Source organism: Fukomys damarensis, unplaced genomic scaffold, assembly GCF_012274545.1.
Source record: "Fukomys damarensis isolate Sample0158 unplaced genomic scaffold, DMR_v1.0_HiC HiC_scaffold_19, whole genome shotgun sequence".
Classification (NCBI taxonomy): Eukaryota; Metazoa; Chordata; class Mammalia; order Rodentia; family Bathyergidae; genus Fukomys; species Fukomys damarensis.
In genome coordinates this window covers 23,721,865-23,746,149 of record NW_022900931.1, presented here as the reverse complement: position 1 = coordinate 23,746,149, position 24,285 = coordinate 23,721,865, and the positions used below count along the sequence as shown (strand labels likewise).

General features: G+C 38.0%; 1 protein-coding gene across 2 annotated transcripts; it reads left to right on the top strand.

The window, feature by feature from the left end:
* The first annotated feature begins 1,006 nt into the window (after positions 1-1,006).
* LOC104875844 (killer cell lectin-like receptor 5) lies at positions 1,007-23,256 on the top strand. Of its 2 annotated transcripts, none has more exons than XM_010643573.2 (10): positions 1,007-1,193; positions 1,769-1,969; positions 2,303-2,404; positions 5,501-5,734; positions 8,511-8,653; positions 10,197-10,303; positions 11,371-11,499; positions 19,572-19,750; positions 21,109-21,196; positions 22,740-23,256. In XM_010643573.2, the coding sequence occupies exons 1-10, from the start codon at positions 1,154-1,156 to the stop codon at positions 22,888-22,890; spliced, it is 1,374 nt and encodes a 457-aa protein (XP_010641875.1). In that variant the 5' UTR covers positions 1,007-1,153; the 3' UTR covers positions 22,891-23,256. The 2 variants fall into 2 exon arrangements, with proteins under 2 accessions (XP_010641875.1, XP_010641874.1); XM_010643572.2 differs by having other exon boundaries at positions 19,572-19,870.
* The last annotated feature ends 1,029 nt before the right edge of the window (positions 23,257-24,285 follow it).

Sequence of the window (24,285 nt, the reverse complement as noted above, 5' to 3'; positions counted from 1 at the left end):
AAGAAAAGGGCTAAAGGTGTAGGGAAAGTGGGAAGGGTAGGGGAAAGGTAATAAGGGAAAGGAAAAAAATGTTTGTAAATGGAGAGGAGATGAGGGGGTGAAGGGAGGGCAGGGACAAGGGGAAAAAATGAGAACCAAGACCTGTCATGTAAAGGCACAAGATCCCAGTGATGAATGTAACTGTACTGTATACCTAAAAAGGACCAATAAACTCAATGAGGAAAAAAAATTATTTTAAAGAATTTCAGATTTATTGTTGAATAAAAGGTGCATTACTTATTTATGCTTCATTCCCTTTTTCATGGAAATGATTTAATACTCTGCACCATCTTATGAGGTTTACTGTAATTTTTTAGCACAGCTTTCTCAGATTAAAGGAGTTTATTTTTAAACATTATAAAAATCAATGCAAGTTTCATTTTTGTTATTTTGGCATCAACTGGAATATCTTTAAGGTTGGCAGTGGTGCTTTTTGGGTCTGTTACAAGAAACTGAAAAATGTAGTAAGTGATCAAAATAATTAGCAACAAATATCACATATATGTTGATGACGGTAGTTAGAGTTTTCTTATTTTTCCATCCAAGCATAGAGGATATAATAAGAGTTTAAAGACAGCGAGTGCACAATGCAGCACACAGTATCAGCGAAAACTTAATTTCAATCCTAAGCTCCAAAAACGTTTGAGAGTTATATAGTGTGAAGATTTCACAGACTAGTCTCAACCAGGATGGAAAAGGTGAGATTCCTTTAGCAATACAATGCCTGTGACTGTAACAGAAGCAGTTTAGCTGCTCCTGTGTTCAGGCATCTGTCCACCCCATATTTTAAAAAACGTGTCAATGATTTTTTGAGACTTAGAAATGGACAAGCAAAGTGACAACATAGAAGTCCACACTGTCCCTTTAAGAAGAGCCCAGAGTGTCCTGTCGTTGGGTGACGTGTGATGAGATAAAATTATTTCAAAATAGCCCAGGTGTGAGAGTTTCCTGTTAACTTTAAGTGACACGTTGATAAGAAGTCTTCTTTTTCTGCTCTTGTCTCACTCTGAGCCTCACAGAGGAGGCTGGGAAGGTCGTGGATATTGTTTGCTCTTGATCTGAAGTTCTGCGTCTGGGTTGCTCCTTGTTTCGCTCGTCTGTGGCAGGCCTGCTCATGAGTGACCAGGGCTTTCGTGTGACTCTCCCCACAGGAGGTAGGTGCCCTTCCTCCCCGTCTCTGTGCCGGTCCAGCTCAGTCACTGAGGGTCGGCAAAGGCTTTGTGTGATGGAACTGAGTACAAGTCATGCAGAATAGAATCAGAGTAGAACGCTGATGTGCTCGCTTAAATAATTCAAGCAAAGATCCTAAAACAAGAATCACATTGGTTGCTGTCTCAATGTCCTGATTGTTGCCTGTTGAGAACTACTCACGTGCACCCATGCACAGTTCATTTTGTGAATCAGTGGAATTTAAAATGAAACCCACAAACATGTTGAAAATGTACTATGAATTTTGGATATTAGAATCAGTATGCTGTGAGTCTCTGCATCATGCAGAGACTAATTTATATTTAATATACTAATTTATATTAATTAGTATATTAATATACTAATTTATATTTAGCCCAGACATTAGAGGCTATTAAAATTTTCTTTGAATGATGAAGACCAGATATAATTGGGCAGATCTTTACTTAACCAAAAGTAGTTTATTTTTAATAAATTTATACATACTATTTGTTAACTTCGGAGGCACAATAGTCATAGCACCGTCCCTGGCCTCTCTCAGCGGCAGAGATGAGTGAGCAAAGAATGATCTACTCAGAACTGAATCCTGTCAAAGTCCCAAAGAGGCCGCCAAGGAAATTTTCGAGCACTAAGACTTCTGTTTCAACAAATGAGCAGGAGAAACCCCCCCGGCTGTTGAATTTACAAAGCCACAGTGCTTCACAGAGGCGTCCAGGGCACGGCAGTGACCACGTCTGGGAAGGTAAAACATGTAATGATGCTTGGTGAATGATCCACGTGGAGCTGGGGCACCCAGCTGTGGGTAAAAAGCGGGGTACAAATTCACGTGTTTTTCCTCCGTGAGGACCGGCACTCTGACTCGGGCTATAAAAGTCTTTAAAATATGACGGTAATGTTGTTTGGGACAATTCTCATCCTTGACTGAACGGTCAGGGAGCAAGGGCAGAGGTGAAGATTCCAGTCTGGGACCCAGCATTACCTGTGTGATTTCCTGTCCCCTGGGCTCCCTGTGTGTCCGCCTTCTGAACAGCTGTCCCCATCCTGCTCTGTCATCCCACCCCATCTGTCCTTGCAGGTTATCTATCGCCCTCCGAGACGCCCTTCGCTGCGCTCCTGGGAACCGTCTTCCTCATCTCGAAAGCCTTCTTGCTGGCAGCCACGGTCTCTGTTTTTCTGTGTATGTATATTTTTGAGCCTATAAAGGGGTGTCCTACATTCATGATAGAAAATGCCTTGAAATACTTCAAATCATCAGCTCTCATTTTAAATGGAGGAGATGTGGAATTGTTAGTCTGAAATTGTCAAAAATGTAAAACTGAAAGGTTTTAGCTTGTACTTTTATAATTTGCATATATGTATCCTAATTTCATAATCAAATACATGCTTTAGGAGGCTGAAAAATCTCATTAACTAATGCAAACTAATCTTTGAAAGTTGTAATGTAAAGTATTATTCTGTGACTGATAGTGACTTTGGACAGCAAGCATCCAGTGAAATACTCTTCCCAAACTCTTTTATTACTTTATTAATTTTTCTTGGTAAAATCAAGTTCATTCTACAGTGTTCTAACTCTCAATAGGATATATTTAAATGAAACTAAAGTTAATCTAATTACATAGAAAATAACTTTACAAAAATTTCTTTAAAATTTCCTTCTGCAGTTATATAGGAGCACCACAATTTTTCCTTGATAAAAAAGTCGAAAAGATGCATGGTGATTCTCAAAGTTCTGATGTTTGCACAGAATGTATTTTCTTTCTAGCAGAAGTCATTCAAAATTGTACTAGATTTCCTTCAGTGAAAGCAAACTAAAAACATGAGCTTCAGAAGCTCACAAACAAAGCAGGAGGACATTCCTTTCCAGTGAACAATAGAAGGAATACCCAGTTGACATGACAAGGTTTGTGCCAGTTCTAATAATATGAGAGGCCAAGGTGTTGTTCTAGAGAAGAGGTTTTGCTCAGTGATTTTAAAGACACTTGTAGGGTGAGTTCTTATTAAATTGTGAGCACATGAATTAAGGGACCAGAGGCTGCTCCTTTCCTGAACTGGTCTCTATTGCGTCGATGCTTTGTATGTGCAGCCAGTGGGAGTGCATAGATTTGTATATACTGAGGTGCAATCATAAAAAAATAGTGCGTTTAAATAAAACTTGTGTTGCAGAAAAAGACATGCTACCATTAATTCAACTCCACCATTCTTCCCACTTTCTGAAACAGATCTACAAGTCCTCTTCATGCCTTTTGTGGGATTCACTGATGTCCAGAATCAATTCAAAATATTTATGACAATTTCTGTTAAACAAGAATGTTATGTTACCCTGGTTACTTACTGGATATGACACCAAGCAAGTTCTAGCTCTTTCCCAAAGTCAGAGTCATCAGGAAAGGTTAATATTTTAAAGCAATTCAGGAAATCCAGGCAGCCCCTGCAATTAAGGACACTCAAGAAAGAGGACTTGCAGAGGGGCAATATTGTGAGATAGTTTAATGACTGCGTGGCTTTTGTTGCAATGAGTCCTGATGTAGTTTGGTCACATGTTGTATGTTTGATGTCTGCAAACATGTAAATTCATTTTCATATTTAAAAATTCACGTGGCTTCAGGCTAGAAAGCCATAAACTTTCTTCAACATATTCTTGTGATCAATGTCCAAGAGAGTGCTTCACATATTCTAACAGTTGGTATTCTGTTAGTTTGGGGGAAAAATAAAAAAACTTGGAAGCACATTTTGCTGCCCTAAATTTATATGATTCTAATCTGCTTAATACAGACAATGAGGAGAAAATGTTAATGTTTTAAGTGTTTCATGCTGATTAATCTTTTTTCTAATCAGTATTATATTTGAAGAATGCATCCATATTATTATATATAGTTTTATTTATTTATAAGTGTATATTACCTCATTGTTTATAATATTTTGTCTATTGCTAATGTACCTTTTATTATTTACAGTTCTTGCTTTTGATGAAAAGTCATGCCTACCTAAAGGTTTTTTTTTTTCTGAAATAAACTTTCCTATTCAATTGTACCATACATAAAAAACCTAATTCGTGTCATAATTCTTAGGTTGTTCAGAAAGTGAGTGAACAGAGAGAATTCAAGTCATACCACAAAATAGCAGTTCACGGAGCCCAGCTGCCCTGGCCCTGTGTGGGATCACATCAGCCCTGTTCCTCCCTCCACTGTGGTCCTTGTTTGCTATTGTAAATCAGGTTCACCTGTTGTTGAACTTTTTTGTGAATGGAATCACGCTGTAGGCATTTTTCTGTCTCTTTTCACCAACCTGTGATTTGGGGGCCATTTGTGGGAATTCCGTGTACTTCTGTGGATGGCAGCTCTAGAGCTCGTGACAAAAACTGAATGAAGTCCTTCTTTTCCATCTGAATAACAGCGTTAGACACTGACTGTGTAGATGGGAACCGTGCTCCACCATCATTTCCTGGTTGTGCTCGTGTTCTGTCCCTGGTGCCTCTGGACCCTGCTGGAGATCTTTTTCCCTGGATGTGTCAATCTCACTTTTCTTTTATTATCTTTTCCATTGACTGAGGCTGTGCTGAGCAGTCTCACGCTACCTCACACATGTCACTTTCCTTCTGGTACAGAAGGTAGAGTTATTCTCGTCAGGTCATTGCTGTTTGAGAAACTGTTGTTTGAGAAATGATGGTTTCCTCTTGATTTTTTTTCTACGTATATATGAGGCAATGATTTATAAAGAAAAATGAATGTGCACGTAGATTTTTACATGATTTTGAGATTAAAATTAATCTTTTATTTGAATTCTTACACATTTTAGAGAAAAATCACTGATAGTCTACGATAGATAAATCACCCATCTGGTTATTGCTCTCTTTTCTCCGTGGATATTTCACCCACTCCACTAATACTGATACCATGCCCATGGTTAGTAGTCCTGACTTTCATACTCAGAAGATCTGTTTCGAAGTGTTAACTGACTGATTTTTACTTTGGTATCTATTTGTAAATGATGCACTAACTATTATAAATAAACTAACCTGAAAGGTAAAGTGTACTATCCTAATTTTACTCAAAAGTCTTATTCTTTAAAAAAAATTTACACTTAAATTTCTAGCAATGAGAAAGAAATGAGATATTTCTATTCCTATGGTCAGATAAAGGAGATGTTACTTCCTAAATGTCCAATTCCTGATTAAAGTAATGATGTAAATTAATTGTTTTTGTGAGGCTTTTTCTTTTAATTTCAATATTTATTTAATGTACTTTTTGTACCATGTCTGTGCTCTTAATTTTAGTTTTTCAGTGTATTCAAGAAAAGCAACAACAGCAAGAAATTCTAGCAAATCTTAGACAAGAGTTCAACATCACACAAAATGCTAGTACTTTAAAGGAACTTTTGACAAATAAGACTTTAGAATATGACGTTCTTAAAAGTAAAACACACTGGCAAAAAGTGGAGCTGGAATCACTTTCAAAAAGCAGATGTCATAAGAAAAATAAGATCTTTTCAAAACTTTTGCAAAATTCAGGTATGTATGGTAGAAATTCTTAATAAAAGGTTGCATTATTTTTTTCTTGTGCAGAAGCCCTGAAGTCCAATAAACAGACTATTATACTATTGATCCCTGGATTTAGAGGAGAACTTTTCATTTTTACCTTATAGATATGAGCTAGATGTATGGTTTGCTTCTAGGGTGGGTGTCCTAGAAGTCATATTTGGAGTGGTAGAGCCCCTGTTGTGCTATTACTCCAGTTCCAGAAGATAAAATCAGATACCATCTCCCCTGTAAATGTAGATCATTCTGTTCTTGTGGGAAAATTAGAGAATTCTGTTTGTTGCGGACACAGAACATGGACATCACCATTCAAAACATATTTACTTTAACATGGGCTCAACGGTTTTCATTTGAATACTGTTTGTGCTTTCATTCTGCTTTGATTAGATGTTGGATCTGCAGTACATCTGCAAGATTAACTATAGTGTTGGTGTTTGTGTAACTGTATGTGATGATATCAGTGGCACAGCACCTTACTGATTGTGCCCAAAGCAGGCTGCAAGCAGTGCAGTTAACCCCTCAGTTGGCTCATTTTAAGAAGTGAGAGACAGAAGCTTACATGACTCATAGAAGCGCCTCATAAGCACTATGATAGCTTGTAGGTTAGCATACTCTTCCTGCTAATGGCCACAGAAGAGGCCAGAGAAATGGTCTGTGAAGCTGTGGGGCTTGATATAAAATAACAGAGTAGCCGAGGTCAGAGTAACTCGCACCCAAATTCCATTCCCATCACTAAAACTTCCTTAACTAGAAGGACAATATTCTCATTACAGCCCTATATTTTTTCTATTCTGTTCCTAATTTGAGGATGCTTTGTCTTTTCCTTTACAAGCCCTGCCTGCATTAGTATCCACAGCAACTGCACAACTGATAGTCCTCACATATAGTTCCCCTTTAGCCCAATTTGATTACCAACAAAAATCAGTGGCTTGGAATGACCAGGGCCTTTACTGGTTGCTCAGCACTGGCCATCCTGGCTCCCCATTTCTCTGTGTCTTTAATTCTGTCTTTAAGTCTTTCTTCAACCCTGCATCATACACTGGGCAGGAGACTGGAACCTATTGTAGGGGTCACCAGTAGATGCCAGTAAAAACACCTGAGAGATAAAATGTTAAATTTCATTCATTAAACATTTTTTTTAGTAATGGCCTGGTTATTTTGATCTTTTATTGATCTTATTAATAAAAATTTATTAAATATTTAAGAATGTATTGAATATTTAATATTTAAGAATATTATTTTAATAATATTTAATATTTAAGAATTTATTAAATACTAAAGAATATTTAAGAAAGTGTTTGCCATGCTATTTAGTCTCACTTTGGTATGGTAGTAGAAATTCATTGTTTCTGCTAATAAAGAATAAATAATATTTCAAGATTTGGTATATTATAAAATAAATAGAATTTTTAAAATTCCAAACATTTTCTTCTACTTAGAGAATATTCCAGATTATTTTTTAAATAATTTAATAATTGTAGAACAACTATCAAATTATTATTGCTACAAAAACCCTGCACATATTTAATGTATTCTGTTTGATAAATTTAGACAAATACATGTGCCCATGAATTCATCACTACAGTTAGGGTAAGAGACACATCTGTCACCTTCAAATGTCTTTTCATGTCTTTTATTTCTCTTGAAGTGAGAACATTTAACCTGAATAAACCCTCTTAAAGTTTTTAGCAGAGAATACAGTGTTGTAAACTGCAGGCACTGTTATCTAGAGCAGATCAATGGAATTTATTCATCTTGCACTACAGAGGATTTACACACAGAGCAACATTTCCTCTTTTTATCCTCTTACCTACACGGGCCAATCACCATTTCAGGCTCTGCTTCTATGAGTTTCACTGTTGGGGACCAGCCATGATAATGTATAGATTGTTGAGGGGCCAGGTTACAGGCCCCACAGTCCCAAGGTTGGCCTTAACTTGTCTCAGAAACAGAGAAGCTGTGCAAAATACCCTCGACGTCGTGGCTGTGTTGGAAAGCCCTGATCACAGCACTTCTCAGACAAGATAACAACTACTGGCGACAATACAGCATGCAGGCAACCTGGTGTGGGCAAGGACTTTGACTTGCTCCCTTTGAGATGCTAAAGTTGGTCCCTATCTGGCTATCCTAACCTTACTGCAGTCTCTGTTCCTCAAAGAGCACACCACCCCTCCCCCATGCTCCACGCTGACTCATAGAAGTGGTTCCACTGTGGAGTTATTGGAAGCCTGTCCAGTAGAGATGGACTACTCCCCCTCTCCTCTTGTATATTGAATATTGTTTCTCTCTTCCTTGTTATCCTGCCTCAGGTATTCAGGAGTCTGATTGGCTCCCAACAGTTCACTAATTTAGATACATTGTAGGTGTGGACTCCTAAAGAGGTTCTTTCTTTCTAACGATTGCTGTATTTCACTGAGCACAATATCCTCCAAGGGTACACATGTTGTCTCAAATGGCACACTTTGTCTTTTTAAAGGCTGAATAATATTCCTTGTATGTATAAAAATTGTATGTATCCTTTAACCCCTCATATATATTTAGGTTGTTTCCATGCCTTGCCTATTACAAATATCGCTACACTGAACATGGGAGTGGAGATATACGTTGACACTCCAGAATCTTGATGAACTTTGTATCATCATTACTGAGCTATGAGACTTTTATTTAGTTGTAGAATGCTGATAAATACATTTCTCTGATTTTCAGAATACTGAATAACAAGAAGTTTAATGATTTTGATATGTTGCAGGTAAAATTTGTGAAGGCCACTTGACCTGTTATGGAGTAAAATGTTATTACTTTATCATGGACAGTAAAGATTGGAACAGCTGTAAGCAAACTTGTCAGAATTACAGATTATCCTTTGTGACGATAGAAGATAAAGATGAACTGGTAATACAGACTCTTATGTTCACTTTTACTCTCTTGGACTTTGCCCCTCACCCTTGGGTCTAAGATAATGAGGACCTTCAGCTGTGCTTTGTGTCATGTCGGTTACGTGGGCCAAAATAGTAAGTTAGGAGCCTCCCAAGGGTCACCTACCTGCTAAGAGGCGTTGGTCCTGCTACTCACTAAATGCTCAAGAGTGTCCTGCTGTGGCAGGTACAGTTACATAGGAAGTAGTGTGGGTCTTTTCTATCACTGCCCTTCCCAAGGCGTCTGTGACTGCGCCTCCCAGAGCAGTGTGCTTTCCCAGGATGAAACTGAGCCCTTTGGTGAAATGGATCTGACAGTTATTTGTCCCATAGAGGGGCGACCAAACATAATCTAGGTGTTACCATTAGGAGCCCAGGCACCTTTACCACATAGTGGGTGGACGCCCTTAGGTAAATTAGTTAATGCCTCTGGTCTATGTGAAAAACAGAGATGATAATGATGACTATAAATGTATTAGCCAATTAGTATTATGGTGATTTTCATTGCATTGACCATATAGATAACATTTACTTGATCAATATTCTGATATATAAAGATGTATATATATATATTTTTCTTTTTGTTTTTTAAACCAGGCTTCGAACTTGGGACCTTGCTTTTGCAAGGCAGGTGGTGGAACCACTGAGTTTAATCCCTGGTTCTTAAAGATGTATATCTTTGAAGATAATTATAAAATAGAAAATATACTGGCAGTGATATTGAAACTGTCTTTCTAATTGACTACCAAGGAAAGTTATCCACATACACATCATGTGTTTTTATAGAGAGATGAAAGATTAGTCAGAAACCTATATCATTTAGGAAAACCCCAAACTTTATATGCAAATTTAATAAATATTTAAAATCAAAACATAAATGAATTCCTAATATCAAGTCATTCCATAGTTTTCTGCCTGATACAGTAAAATATCAGTTCAAACCTACATTTAAAAACATATTCAGTCATTTAATCAGATGTCGTGTGCTGTGTCACCGTGATATATCACATTTCAAAGGCAGCGAATGCTTCTGGTCGTCTCCTCTCCCCTTTGCCCTTTCCAATTACAAGACTGCAGAAGAGCTTTCTCGTAGGAATCCGAACCTTTCATGTACATCCTCTTCATATATACTTTATGTTTTAATACATTTTTTTGAAGATTATTTCTTTCACCTAAGGTTATGTGGTGATTTCTTCCACATCCTTCAGTATTCTTCTGGAGCATAAATTTGAATAGTGTCATGGAGTTGTCCAAAATTACTTAACAAATCTCCAATTACACGACACTTAGGTTTTTCATTTTTCTCTATTTTTAAATACTTATCAAACTGATATCCATTTGTAGCATGAATAAATAATGTAAAGGTGGAAATGCCTTGGGAAAATGGAAATACAGGGCCGGAGGGAGCAGAACGAGGACAGCAGCTCTGGCTGTGGGAGGAGCGGCTCCTCTGCCTGTCTCCTTCCTGTCACCCAGCAGATGAGCGTTTTGCGTCACGGTGCACTTGGTTTCCTTTACAGGACTTCCTTCGACTCCAGCTTGGTGGAAGTTCTTACTGGATCTGGCTGTCATTTGATACCGGGGAAAATGGGTGGAAGTGGACGGAGAGCGGCGCGTCTCCCGGAATGTGAGTTTCCTGAGTGCTTTCAGGTCTAAGTCAGTGCAGGATTGTGATTGTGAGGAATTTGCCCTCTCTCGCCTCTCACAGCGAATCCCAGCTTCCAGCGGAGGTCATTGGGAAAGCGGAAGTCATTAGGACAGAAAGGAGGAGTAGACGGTGCTTGAGGAAGCATAGTTTAAAAAGGAAGAGAAGTGTCGTGCAGTTATTAATATCAACTCTATGCTTCATGTGTTTTTGTGTACAGTTAGCCTCTACCTGGTCATTTCTTTCTTTTTGTCTATGTTTATCACACATTGGCTTTACTTACTGAACCTATACACAACAAGTTTTGTGGGTTACTAGTGTTTCTTCCTATAGCAAATTACGTAAAAGATGCTTTCATTTTGAATTCTTCTCTTCTGCTTAAACCCAAGGTCCAAGACAGTTCCTTTGTGAATTGTGCTGCAGATATATCCCTTTTCCTAACTGTTGCCTAGGGGGCAGGAATAGAAGCAAAACAATCAAAAACATCAAGCAACCCCTTTCATCTGGTGCTGTAATCTAATTCTCCCTTTTCTATTTAAAATATAGGCATATGATATCTGGTTATTTATGTGGCAAACATTTGTTTCTTCTTTTTAATCTCTTATTTTTATAAAAAACTAGGAAAGTAGGCTTGGCGTATCATAGTTGTATGACAATATTGTTAATTATTTTTGTCTGCTGATAAAAAATTGCCAGTTTATAATAAAATGGGTATTGTAGGTGTGTGATCAAGAGGCCATGCTTTGGGCTGGGGATTTAGCTCAGTGGTTCCGCTGCCTGCCTTGCAAGTGCAAGGACCCAAGTTTGATCCCTGATACAAAAAAAAAAAAAAAAAAAAAAAAAAAAAAAGAGGCCATGCTTCTATTAATGGGCTAAAAACAAAAGAAAATCTTTAGTAATTTTTGGTTATATTTTCATACTCTGTATAATTAAGCAGTAGAGTATTTTTTAAAAATCACTATTTGTGTGCCTGCAAGCTTCAGAATTATACAGTCGCCCTCATGTTTTCTGTTCTACACTAATGTTGCTGTCATGCTTCCGTCTTTTAGGAAAGGAAAATGTGCATGCTTAAGTGCAACAGGAATATCAAATATTGCTTGCAGTAAGACCTACAATTGTATCTGTGAAAAGAGAATGAATGATACTTTCCCTGCGTCACTGTGCAGTGAGGAGAAAAGGTAAACATGGGATGTTGTCATTTTGCTTTGTTTTCTGTAACAATTTTTTATTACTTACAAATAAATATTTTTGACTTCTGCATTTTTTAGTTCATTACAGAAACAGAGAGAGCTGAGCCTGATAGAGAAGAAAATGTTCTTTTGGAACATGATTTAGAGGCCAGAAGCCATTGTTTTCTTTGGAGGAGAGAGGAGAGTTGTCTTTGGGAATCAGTTGTCCTTTGCTTTAATCATCTGGAGGAATTACTCTCTTTCTATTCCCAAACCACACCCAGGACCAATTAAAGAACCCTGATTAAAAGTCTGCATCTTTTCCTTATCCATAAAGTAATCCTTTTGATAACTTGTGGTTTCAGTAGCACAGTTAAGAACTGCAATAGGTAGGCATGGTGGTGAGCACCTGTAATCAAGTTTGAGCCCATGCTGGGCAGTTTAGTGCGCCTGCCTCAAAGAATGAGAAAGGACAGGTGATGTAGCTTAGTACAAAGCTCCTGTTTTAAATCTGTAGAACCAAAACCAAAGACAAACGAGCAAACATCTGGGATATAATTGTGTGTTTTTTCACATGGAACCTTACCTTGATTTTCAAACATTTTTATATTTCTATAAAATGTGATTTCAAATTACCGAAAAATTGCAAGTGTATGCAAGGAACTCCCACATTTCCTTATCCATAGTTAACAGTTATGCCTATTTTGCTACAATGATCAAAATTAGAAAATTTGGTGTTAATACAGTGCTATGATTTAATCTATAATCCACGTTCTATCATCCCAACATTATCACCAGTAGATCTTTTCCGCCATGAGAGGAAACATACAGCCTGTTTAGTTCCGGTGTCCTTTTGCATTATTTCGTCTGGAACAGTTCTTCGATCCTTGGTTTTTCTTGACTCTACCATTTTAAAACTAAACTTTGCTGCGTTATACTGTGCCTATAAGGAAGTGTATCCACTGGAAGACATGAGAAGTAGAGGGTTTAACAAATTCAGACACCACCTATCCACATCAAAATGCTACCTAGGACACCTCCAAGACACCTCAGCATTCCTTCTCATCCCTCATCGCACATCAGGCTGTATGCAAGCAGTGACAGGCTTCCTTTCACTATATACTAGTTTTGCCTATTGCTGATTTTCACGTGTCATGCACTCTTCTGTATCTGGCTTTTTTGGTGATCATGTTTCTGAAATTAACCCATGCTTTTTCTTGGATCAATAATTCATTCTTTTGATACAAGATGCTATTCCACTGTATAGGTATAATGCCATTTTAAAAAATGATTTGCCTTTGAACATTTCATATATTTCCAGTTTTGGGTTGTTATCAATAAAGTCTCCATTACTGGTAAGTTCTTGGCAGTGTTCATTTTTATTAAACCTTTTGCATTTCCAATTGTATTGATTTGTGTCTTTTCTCTGCTTTTATTGGTAATATTGCCTAAAGTTTTTTTTTCTATTTTGTTTATTTTTGCAAAAAAACCAGCTCTTTAGCAAGTGCAAGGTCCTGAGTTCGATTCCTGTAGGGCTGCTACATAAAAAGAATAGCCTTTCCCTTCCCATAACTCTCTGCTTCTCACCTAAAAAATATGGCTTCTCCCCCTAAAGGACAGCCTTTTTCTCATCATGCCTCTTTTCCCGTCAGGTGAGTGACCTTACTCGCTACCTCCTGGCGACTAGTGATGACACAAGCCACCAGTGATGTCACAAGCCCCTCCTAGTAGCATCACATGTTCTTCCAATCCCTAGCCACTACCTCACTCAACCCCACCTCAGCTTCTGTAAAACGTGCCCAGACCCTATAAAAGACACTCCCTGTCCCAGCCATATTGCTCCCTCTCCTTTGATGGGAGATGGCCTGGCAGATTGTCTCTGCAATAAAGATTTGTAGTGGTTCTGGTCTGGTCTTGGTTTTCGGCCTTTTTTACCTGACAATCCCAAGTACTGAAAAAACAACAAAACCAAACAAAAAAAATCCCAGCTCAAACTACACAATGACTTCCATTTTGGACTCTAAAGTCCCATGGACCTTCTCCTTACCCTCTTTGTGGGAGGCTATTACTAGTTCCCCCTGGTGGAAACACTTGTTGGTTATATTCATTGCAATCCTGCTGAATTTATAATTTGGCCAATGTTTTCTTTTGTTTTTTTGAGTCAGGGTTTCACTATGTAGTTGAGACTGAACTGGAACTCACTATGTAGCCCAGGCTGGTCTCAAATTCACAGCGATCTTCCTGCGTCAGCCTCCCAAATGCTGGGATTACAGGCATGTGCCACCACACCCTCCTTAAAATACATATAGTTTTGTTTTACTTATTTATTTGGCACCAGGGATTGAACTCAGGACCTTGCATTTGCGAGGCAGGCAGCAGAACCACTGAGCCAAATCCCTGGCTGGCCAATGTATTCTTAACTGTTTCTTTGGCTGTGTCTCCTCCAGACTCCAAGCTATAAGCCTGTCCAAGATGACAATGCCTGGCATCTATCGAGGGCCTTTAGATAGACCCTCTGTAGAGTAACTGACTGCTGACCCTCTTCAGCTGAAAGAAGCCAGAAGGGTCTCTGCCCTTTGCCCCCTCACAGCAGTTAGGGGTACTTCTTCAGAGGGGGGAATATTGCAGAGAGGTAAGTTAATTAAATATCTTGTAGGCAGTTAGACAGGGCCACTCTCAAGGAGCCAACAGGAAGGACAATCAAGACACATTCACTGAAGGCCAGAATTGTAAAAGGAGAGGAAACTACCACACCCATGTAGGATAAATAGCAATGATTGATATTCTAAATATGTATCACTCACCTGGGTGGAGGACAAAGATCTTCCAAGAAAGATTCCTGACCCAATTCTTACCAAAAATCATTTCTTATTCCTTGTACTTTTGCTACGGGACTTGTTTCCCCATTGGATCCCCATTTAATTAATATTACCTAAGCAACTATACTTTCATAATCTTATTGGTTGTTTATAGTTTTGTCCACCTGTGACTTCTCATTGGATCAATATTACCTAAGCAATGGTACTTGTAATCTTACTAGTTAAGTACAGTTTTGTCCCACTTTGAACCTACCTCACTTCATCACTTTGTCCCATAAAACACTTTTGAGAAGTTGGGTGAGTGGGCAACCCACTTTCCAGTCCCCCTTCTGTCTCAAACAAAAGCTTTTTCTCAATAAATTTTCTATTCTAAAAAAACAAAAACACCCTAGCTCCTTAATTCATTAATTATTTTAGTCTTAATTTCATTAATTTCTCCTCTGCTGTTTATGATTTTCTTCCTTATATTAGCTTTGGAGTTGGATTGTTCTTGTTTTTATAGACTTGTGAGGGGCATCATTAGGCTGTTTATTTGGATACACACTGCTTTTTATGATGTGGGTATTCAGAGTTATAAACTTTGCTCTTATTCACTTTTATTGTGTCCAATAATTTTTGGTATGTTGTGGTGACATTGTTGTTTATTCCTACAAATTGTCTAATTTCTTCCTTTATTTTTCCTGTGACACACTGATTATTTAATAGGGTCTTTTAAAATTTTGCATGCGCTTGAATATTTTTTGTGGTTGCTTTTGCCTTTGATTTCGAGTTTCATTGCACTGTGATCTGATAATATGCATGTGATAATTTTGATTCTTTCGTATTTACTTACGTAGGATTCAAAGGCAACATGTGTTCAATTTCAGAGAAAGTTCCTTGTGCTGATGAGAAGAATGTATATTCTATTATTATGCGGTGGAACACTCTGTAGATATTTATTGTCTATTTGTCCAAGGATTTGGTTCATCTCTGGTAATTTTGTTGTTGATCTTTGTGTAGTTAGTCTACCTCTTTTTTTTTTGGCAGACTATGGCTGGTAGAGGATATCTAGTATAATTGTGTTTATATTTATCTGATCTTATATGCCTAGTAGTGTTTATGTTTGAGCACACTGGTATTTGATGCAAATAGGCTTATATTTGTTATTTCCTTCTGCTGAACTCTTCCCTTACCCAATATATAGTAACTTTTGTTTGCCTTTTCTGATCAGTTTTGGCTTGAAGTCCATTAAGTCTGAAAATAGGATAGCTACTCATGCTTTTTCTTGAATTTCCTTGCATGATTATTATTTTCCATCCTTTAAATCTGTAAATGTTTTTGGATTAAATGTACTTCTCATCAAATAGACAAAAGAAAAAAGTAAAAGAAATAAGGGTAGGAAAGGAAGTAGTTAAATTATCATTATTTGTGGATGACACAATACTCTGCATAGAAGACAGCAAAACTTCACCAAAAAAATTCTAGATTTAATAAGCAAATTCAGTAGCTTAGCTGGATACAAAGTCAGCACTCAAAAATCAATAACATTCCTGTATGCAAATAACAAACTCACTGAGAGAAATTAGGAAAATAACACCTTTCACAATAGCATCCAAAAAAATGAAATATCTAGAAATCAACCTAATGAAGGAAATATATCGAAAACTACAGAATTCTGGAAAAGGGGCTCAAAGAGTGTTATGGTTTGTGTCTAGGTGTCTCTCCCTAAGCCTCATCCAGCCACAGGTGGGCTTTTTCAGAGGTGGCTATATCTATAGTGTGTGACTGATTCATGGCACATGCTAGGATTAAGGGTGCTTGGAGAAAGGATGGGTGACTACTAAATCATTTCACTGATTAGGCACCACCTAATCTCAGTAGCCTGGACAGAAAAAGGTAAGAAGGAAAGTTTGTTTGTTTGTTTTTTCCTTTAATGGGTAAGGAGGAGAAGCAGAGTTGAAAGGTATGGGGGTGGGGGGACAAAAATCTATGAGAAAAATAGGTGCAGGGTGACTAAATCTGTTTTCTGCTACTGTAACAAAATACCTAAGTCTGCTTAATAGGTATGAACAAAAATCAGTGGTTTATATCAGCTTATGATTCTGGAGGATGAGAAGGTGCCCGAACCTGGTCACCTTCTGTTGAGGACCCCATGCCCCTCCTGCACACATACACAGAAGAAAAGGGTCACATGGAGAGAAAAGAGAGGACCAAGAAAGCTGAACCATTTTATAAAACCTTGTTCAAATGGTAACAAATTCAGCCACATAGGAATTACATTACTTTCTGCATTAATGGGGGGACGCATGACCCGGTTACATCTCAAGGAACCCAAACTCTCTCCACAATGAACATTTTAAATTGACAACCACACTTCCACTGAGCTGTGGTGGGCACAAGTCAGAATCTGCTATAGGACAGATGTCAGCAAGCCTGTCTGGAGCATGCAGATGGGCCTATCCCCAAGAGGGTCCTCTGGATGTACAACTTGTCTTGGACTGAAGCCTAAAGGGTCTGGGCCCAAGCTAAAGGGCTATTTCAGGAGCTGTAGCTGATACTGAGATCAATGGGCCCCTCTCCTGAGGTGCTACTGGGTATGAGTCCTTCCACACACTGAGGCAGGTTTTTTCAGTGCAGGACCAAAGACTCATGAGATTGGAGATGAGACCATTTCTGGGCCTGGAGACAAAACCGCTTTCAACAAATCTGCTACCTGAACATCAGCCTATCTTCCCCAAGCATCACTCCTTGATTGTGGACTGCAAGGGAATTCTACAAATTCCTACCTGAATCTCAAAGCTTCCACAAGGCCTTTAATGAAAGGATAGGATCAAAAATCAATGTTGCTGTGACAGGATATGAGAATAGGACCTCAGATTTCCCCAACTCACTGATGTCACCTCCTAGGCGACGCTTTTAAATTTTACTTTTCTCTCCCTACATCTTTGGAATTGGATTTTTGTTATTTACAACTAAATATTCTTATTAAAATACAGAATTAGTTGTGATGAAGGATGAGTGAATGAATAATATGTTATTTAATAGTTTAATTTATAGCATGCTGACCTAGCCTAATAATCAGTCGTTTTTCACATATCCAAATTTCCTGGGGGAAATCTTCAAGTTAAATAGTTTATTTTTAAAAGAAACTGAAATGTCAGAGTTTTAAGAACTCATTTAAAAATTTGCAAATATGAGTTTGGCAATGGTGGCTTTTGGACCAGAAATAAAGTGAGCTGAAAACTTAGTAATCATTACATCATTCTATATCTGTTGATAATGCTGTCAGTTTCATTTTTTCCTCATAATGTGGATGATGCAATAAGGAAGATAGCATGGGCTATACATGCAGCGGATGTGACACATACATGAAATTCTAATACTGAGTGGCTACCTCACCTAAAAGGAAAGCTTCAAATCTGAGACTCTCTCAGCTTGACAGTTGTTGAGACTGAGATGTGAGCAAATTAATGCCAACGACGGTGAGGCTTCTCTGGCCCCTTGCGGTACAGAACACGTAAACAATTTTCAGAAACTCTTGAACCTGAGCAAACTAAACACTTCGAGTCCGTGTTGCCCTTTCACAAATGCCCAGCGCCTTCTATATTCTGGGGGTGTGCGACAAGATGAACTGACTTCAAAACAGCACAAGTGTGGGAGTTTCCTGTCAGAGAGTGTCAGGTTAAGGAGAAATCTACTTTCAGTTCACTCTGAGCCGCACACGGCAGGCTTTGAACTGCCTGGACTTTTGTTGTTGTTTTTTCTTTGCTTTTGTCCTGCGCTTTTCTTTTCTGAGACAGGGCTTTGCTCTGAGGCCTCAACTGCAGTCCGTATCCTTCAGCCTTGTGTGTTGAGAGTGCACCACACCTGGCTTGTACTGGGTGTTGTCATTAAGTCTCACCTCATTTTGTTCAGCTACGGCAGACCTACTCTATGAGTACCCAAGCCTTGCCACTAAAGGGTGCACGATTCTCTGACCACAGAAGGTAAGTGCTGTTCTGTCTCTGTACTAGTTTGACTCAGTTCATGAGAGATTGTGAATAAAAACCGTGGTGTAACTGAAGTATAAAGTGTAGCGTGATGCCTTTAGTAAAGTGATTCAGGAAAAAGTCCTAAAACAAAAAATACATTGGAAGATTTCTTAATGTATTCTAATTATTGACTGTGGAAAATAAGGTCATCCATACATATTTGAATGTATAATCAATATAACTGAACATGAAGTTCATGATAATGAACTATTTATTTTTTATTTTTTGTTATTTGTGGTACCAGGGATAGAACTTGGGACCTTGTGCGACAGGCAGCAGAACCACTGAGTTAAATCCCCTGCCCTATGAACTATTAATTTTGGTTGGTGTAATCTATACATTGTGGGTCTTTAAATGATAATATACTAATTTAAATTTAGGCCAACCATTATAGAGTCTTAAAAGAAAATTTATTGAATAGTGAAGGCCAAGTACAATATCTAAGATACTTATATTACACAACATTAGTTGTTACATTGAAAGGAAATCAAGTTTGGGTAAATTTCATAAAATTCTAGACAACTCTAAAAGAATCATAGCATTCTAACAGTTGGTAAAAATATTGCAAAAACAATTATATACCACACTGATAAGAGATCCCCGTATAACAACTTATTTTTTATGGTCTAACTCATGATATACAATTGCAAAGCAATAGTACTTAAATAGCTAATGTTTCTTTAGAGTTTTAAAAGCCTTTTTCTGTGTTGCGTTTTATATGTATTATATTTTATGTATTCATATTTGCATTTTAGAAACACACCTAGTTTGTCAGATGCTTACGAATGTTTAAAATTCACATGTCAGTTTTGAAGCCAGAGTTAATTCTAGTTATCACTGATTCCAAGACCTATTGTCTGAGTTATTAAATTTCATAATCTGAATTATTACAACTGATCACAAACTAAAGTTATCCTCACCAGTTTTGAGAACCATAGAAAAAAGGTAAAAGAGTGCAACAATTCATATATGTCACTTCTCTTATTCTTTGTTTAGAGCACTCAATTTTAAAGCTATGATTACATTTCAATTTATTATAAAAGTTGATAAATAATTTTTAATACAGCCTAACTTTTCATACAAGTATTAAAATTCGTCACGGTATTAAAATATTCTTGGGAAAACTGACATTACCTGTACAATATTCTTCTCCATGAACATCTTAATTTATTGTTTTTGACGTTCGGTGATAACTTCATCAAAAGTCAAATAGTCCGTATTTTTAACATGAGACACGTGTTTATTGTTCTAGGGAAAGTCTTCCTTTCTTCGAAAGCACAGTCAGTCTGAAGCAGGCCCGCAGTGACCACTTCTTAGCGCCTGCGGCACAATGCTCAGGAACCGTCCCGACCTCCCTCAGCTGCAGAACGGAAGAGAGGGGCCGTTCGGGACTGCATCTGGCCAAGGACCCGAAGAAGCAACAAGGGAAACGTAAGGGAGCGAAAATTCCCATTTCCTTACCTGAGCAGCAGATCGCCCACGTGGAACTAAATCTCAGCAGCGTCTCTGCAGAGTCCCTGGGAAGGGACTCGCACCGCTGCCACAGCAGAGGTAGAGCTTTCCCCCTCCCTCTGCTTGGCTGTTCAGAGACCCGCAGTTGAGCCTCAGGGGTGTGGGTAAAATAGCAGGAAACAAGCTCGCCTATTTCATTTGTGAAGCTAGATGCTCTGAATGGAACTGCATTATTCCAATTTAAAGCGAGAGGAGTAATTCCATGTCCACACTGGTGAATTGCTAGTGTCTGAGGAAGAATTCAGGGGGCCTCATGTTACTGAAAGTGCAGTGGGCAGATTGCAGTGGGGGGTTTGGGTGCAGGTTTACGTTTCCCGGTGCATCCGAGTTCGCTTGTCACCTGAACAGCAACAGTCCCCATCCTCCTTTCTCACTGCTACCCCTTCTCTCCTGACATATTTCCTGTCCCCTCCAGAGGAGCTCATCGCTGGCACCCCGGGACTTGTCTGCTTAAAGTTCACTGTGATGATAACAATAACAATCAGTTTCCCGTAAGAATATGTTTGGAAGATAATAAGGGCATGTTTTACTTTGGTGATTGAAATTGCCTGTAAACATCTCATACTATTAGGGGACAGAACTCTCATTTCATTGGACTAATCCTGGATGGTTAGTCTCCATTTGTCCAAACTGTAAATGACAAGAAAATTGTAGTATTTGTTTGAAGTTATATTTCCATATTGTGTAATTAATGAAATACTTCTCTAAAAATCTCTCATCACTTTATTTTCTTGGTAGAATACATTTTATTCCATGTTATTCTAATTCTGTACAGCACACACATTTCAAACTGAGAAACAGACTCGACCATACAGGAGAATGAAATCGTGTCATTTTCAGGACAATAGATGAAACTGGAGATCATCCTGTTAAGTGAAACAAGCCAGATTCCAAAACCAACTATAACAATTTCTCTCATATGTGGACTCTAAAAATGAATTTCACAGACCGTAGGAGAGTAGAGGGGGGACTAGTAGACAAGAAGGGAGTAAGGCCCTGGGGAAAGGGGGAAGGGGATAGGAGTAGAGAGGACCAAAGAATGTTGCATGTAAGTAGGACTATGTCAAAACAAACCCACTATTCTGCATAATTAATATGTACTAATAAAAATGAAATGAAAAACAGAAATGGAACTACAATATGATCTAACCATTCTACTACTGGATTTCTGAAATCAGTATATCAAAGAGACAATTTTTTTGGCATTGCATGCTCTCTGAGATTAGATAATATCCACACCAATATTTTATGTTTCTTCACTGTTCCCACAACTGTAGTGAATGCTCTGAAAATAAAATCAGGCTCTGGACACCTGATTGGGCGATGTGAAAAAAAGTCCCACTGTACACCTATATTTGGATTCAGGTAAGTGAAAACAGTTGATTGCAGTTAGATCAATAAATAAGTTCTAAGGGATCTATTTACAGAGTTAGTGATTGCATATTGTACTCTAACAGAGAACAGATGTGTAACTCTTACCACCAAAATGATAACTGTTTCAGGGAATGCTTTTTTTTAATATTCTAGATGAAATATTCCACAATGTGTACTTCAAAACATAATGTCATACATATTAAAAACATACATGATATTATTTTTTCATTTAAAAATAAATAAAGCTTGGCGTGGTTGTACGTGCCTATAATCCCAGCCCTCTGGAGACTACAGCAGAAGGATCACAAGTTCAAGGCCAGCATGGGCTACATAGTTTCAGACCAGCTTGGTTTACATAGGAAGACCCTGTCTCAAATAAATAAAGTAAAGAAATTATTCAACTAACTAAAAACAGTTGAGATTCGTACCATATGAAAATGATACAAATAGGTCAGCTTCATCATTAGAGAGAAAACTGTGCTAAGAAGCACAACAAAAACTGAAGAAATTGCCTAACGAAAGGAGAAGGGGGAGATGGGATAACTAGCACCCAAATCAGTTTTGTAGGGCATTTATAAAATTTTAATTAGAGCCAGGTGTGGTGGCACAGGACTGTACTTCTAGCACTCAGGAGGCTGAGGCAGGAGGATCACTGTGAGTTCAAGACCAGCCTGGGCTACATAGTGAGTTCCAGGTCAGTCTCAACTACATAATGAAACCCTGTCTCAAAAAAAAAGTTTTTAATTAGAAATGTATAATTTTGCAATCGGGAAAACAACACCACCAAAACATTTCACATCTTCATAAACTGCAGCATACAAGAACTCTTAGTCCACTTTAAATACTTCAGAGACTTGATATTCTTCAATGAAACTTTCCCATGTATCTTAACTGCATTTTTCCTAAGTCATCTTCATTCAAGAATTTCCAGAAAGGACTGGGGATTTAGCTCAGTGGTTCCCTTGCCTGCCTTGCAAGAGCAAGGACCCAAGTTCAATCCCTGGTACCAAAAAACCAAAAAACCAAACAAACAAACAAAATACTTTAAAAGAATATCCAGAAAGAATTAAGAACTTTAAATTATTGTTTACCTCCAGAAAAGTGAAATGAAGCTAAACCTTTCCAGTGAATATTCATAAAAAAGAGTGAAACAATGTGGCTATATATCATTTTGCGTGAATTAAATTTTATTTAAATTTCTTCAAAGACAGGTAACCAGAATATGCACATAAAATCGTATTTAATATTAGACATACATATGCAGTTTTTAAAATACAAAGAGTTATTTACCTTTACACTTTCTAATTTCAGGTATGGGTATACAAATTCCAGTACTTTAAAAATGCATGGTTTCAAATATATAAAAGTTGTATGACAAGACGGTTTTTCGGACACCAGAAGTAGATAACAGTAATAATATAAGCAGGAAAGGTGCTACTTTCAGTAATCCTGGTTCTGAATTGTCCACCACTCTGCTCAAAGAAACATTTAAATGAGCCACTGCTTACAGATGTAACGGATCTTGATTCCACAGGGTTCAGAAGAAGCCACTTTTCTTGGACTATATGCTATGCAGTACCCTGGACTCGGAACTGGAAGCAATGGGAGTCTGTAATGAAGAAGAAAATATTAACAGATGGAAAAAAAGAAATGACAAGTTCGGGGATGCTTATTTTATTAAATGACAGAACTTTTTAAAATATTTGAGTGAAACAACTGGGTCTTTTCTTTCAATAACCAGAATTTTCGTGATTTTTAGAGTCCACACAAAACTAAATTCTTATCCTCTCAAAAATCGTTAATGTCCATGGCAGAGATTTTGTGCTTGTTTTGTGTTGCATTTTGTTGCTATTGTCCATTTTATTTCTGAAGTGTGTGATCTAATCTATGAATGAAAGCCAGGGCAGAAATTTGCCACTGTATACTTCTGCAAATCTCATCTTTATGAAAGAGAATGAGATTCACATGTTACTAACATACATATAAAAAGCAGAGGATATTTGAAACATGGGATATGCTCAGAACACTGAGCTCCAGCAGAATAAAGAAAATGGGGGCTGGGGATTTAGGTCAGCTCAGAGACACTGCTGCCTGCCTGGCAAGTGCAAGGCCCGGAGTTTGATCCCTGGTACCAAACAATTGAAAGAAAATGATTGCCAAGCCGGGCGTGGTGGTGCAAGCCCATAATCCCAGCACTCGGGAGGCTGAGGCAGGAGGATCGCTGTGTTTGAGACCATCCTGGGTACATAGTGAGTTCCAGGTCAGTCTCAACTACATAGTGAGACCCTTTCTCAAAAATCCAAAGAAGAAAAAGAAAAAGAAAATGATAGCTATAGTACTTTCTCTGAATTGCCTTGTGTATGTGAGCATATATATGCTTTTAAATGTTGGTACAAAAGTGAAAATAAAACCTAAGTCCGACTTCTTATATGGTCATAAGTACACTAACTTTCCTTTTACTTGGATATGCTAGGTGGAGCCATGATTCTTACTCTGGTGTGTCTGTTCTTTATGTATTCTTATGCCCGACACAGAAATTTTTAAGCTATGAAACCCATGAGCGTGACTTTTATGAGGAGAAAAAAAAAATTCTAAAAGAGAAAAAGTGTAAAAGGCCAGCAACTTACAGATTCTGGGAGGGAGCTGAGCCATTTTCCCACAACCAGGCAGCACGCTCTTTAGCAGAAGAGAGACCAGTCCAGTAAAACTTAGAATTGGTGTTCATGAAAACCTGCTTGGAGGCAGAGACAAACAAATTTAAATATATTCTAGGAATAAAGGGTTTTAAATGGAGTTAGTGTTCAGGATATGATTCAGCCTGTCCATCACAGAGACTGATCGCATTTCTAGTTTAAAAGCTATAGTGCTGTGCCTTAGGTTTTTCATTGATTGGGCCTATTCTTTTATGGGGGAAAAAATACTATAAAATCTCACTTTTTGAAAGAATAAAATACATCATAAAGGCAGCTGACTGACTTTCGTGTAAATGCTTCCTCATGGGGGAGAAATGGCCGAATCAGTCCCCCAACGAACAATATTGGGAACAATGAACTTCATGGGCATGGCCTTCTCAGCAGAAA

Excerpts from the sequence above, each read along its gene's own strand:
- LOC104875844 (XM_010643572.2), top strand. The coding sequence starts at position 1,154 with ATGAGTGACCAGGGCTTTCGTGTGACTCTCCCCACAGGAG. Across the intron at positions 8,654-10,196 it reads TAGAAGATAAAGATGAACTG|GACTTCCTTCGACTCCAGCT; the intron begins GTAATACAGACT and ends TTTCCTTTACAG. Across the intron at positions 10,304-11,370 it reads AGCGGCGCGTCTCCCGGAAT|GAAAGGAAAATGTGCATGCT; the intron begins GTGAGTTTCCTG and ends TCCGTCTTTTAG.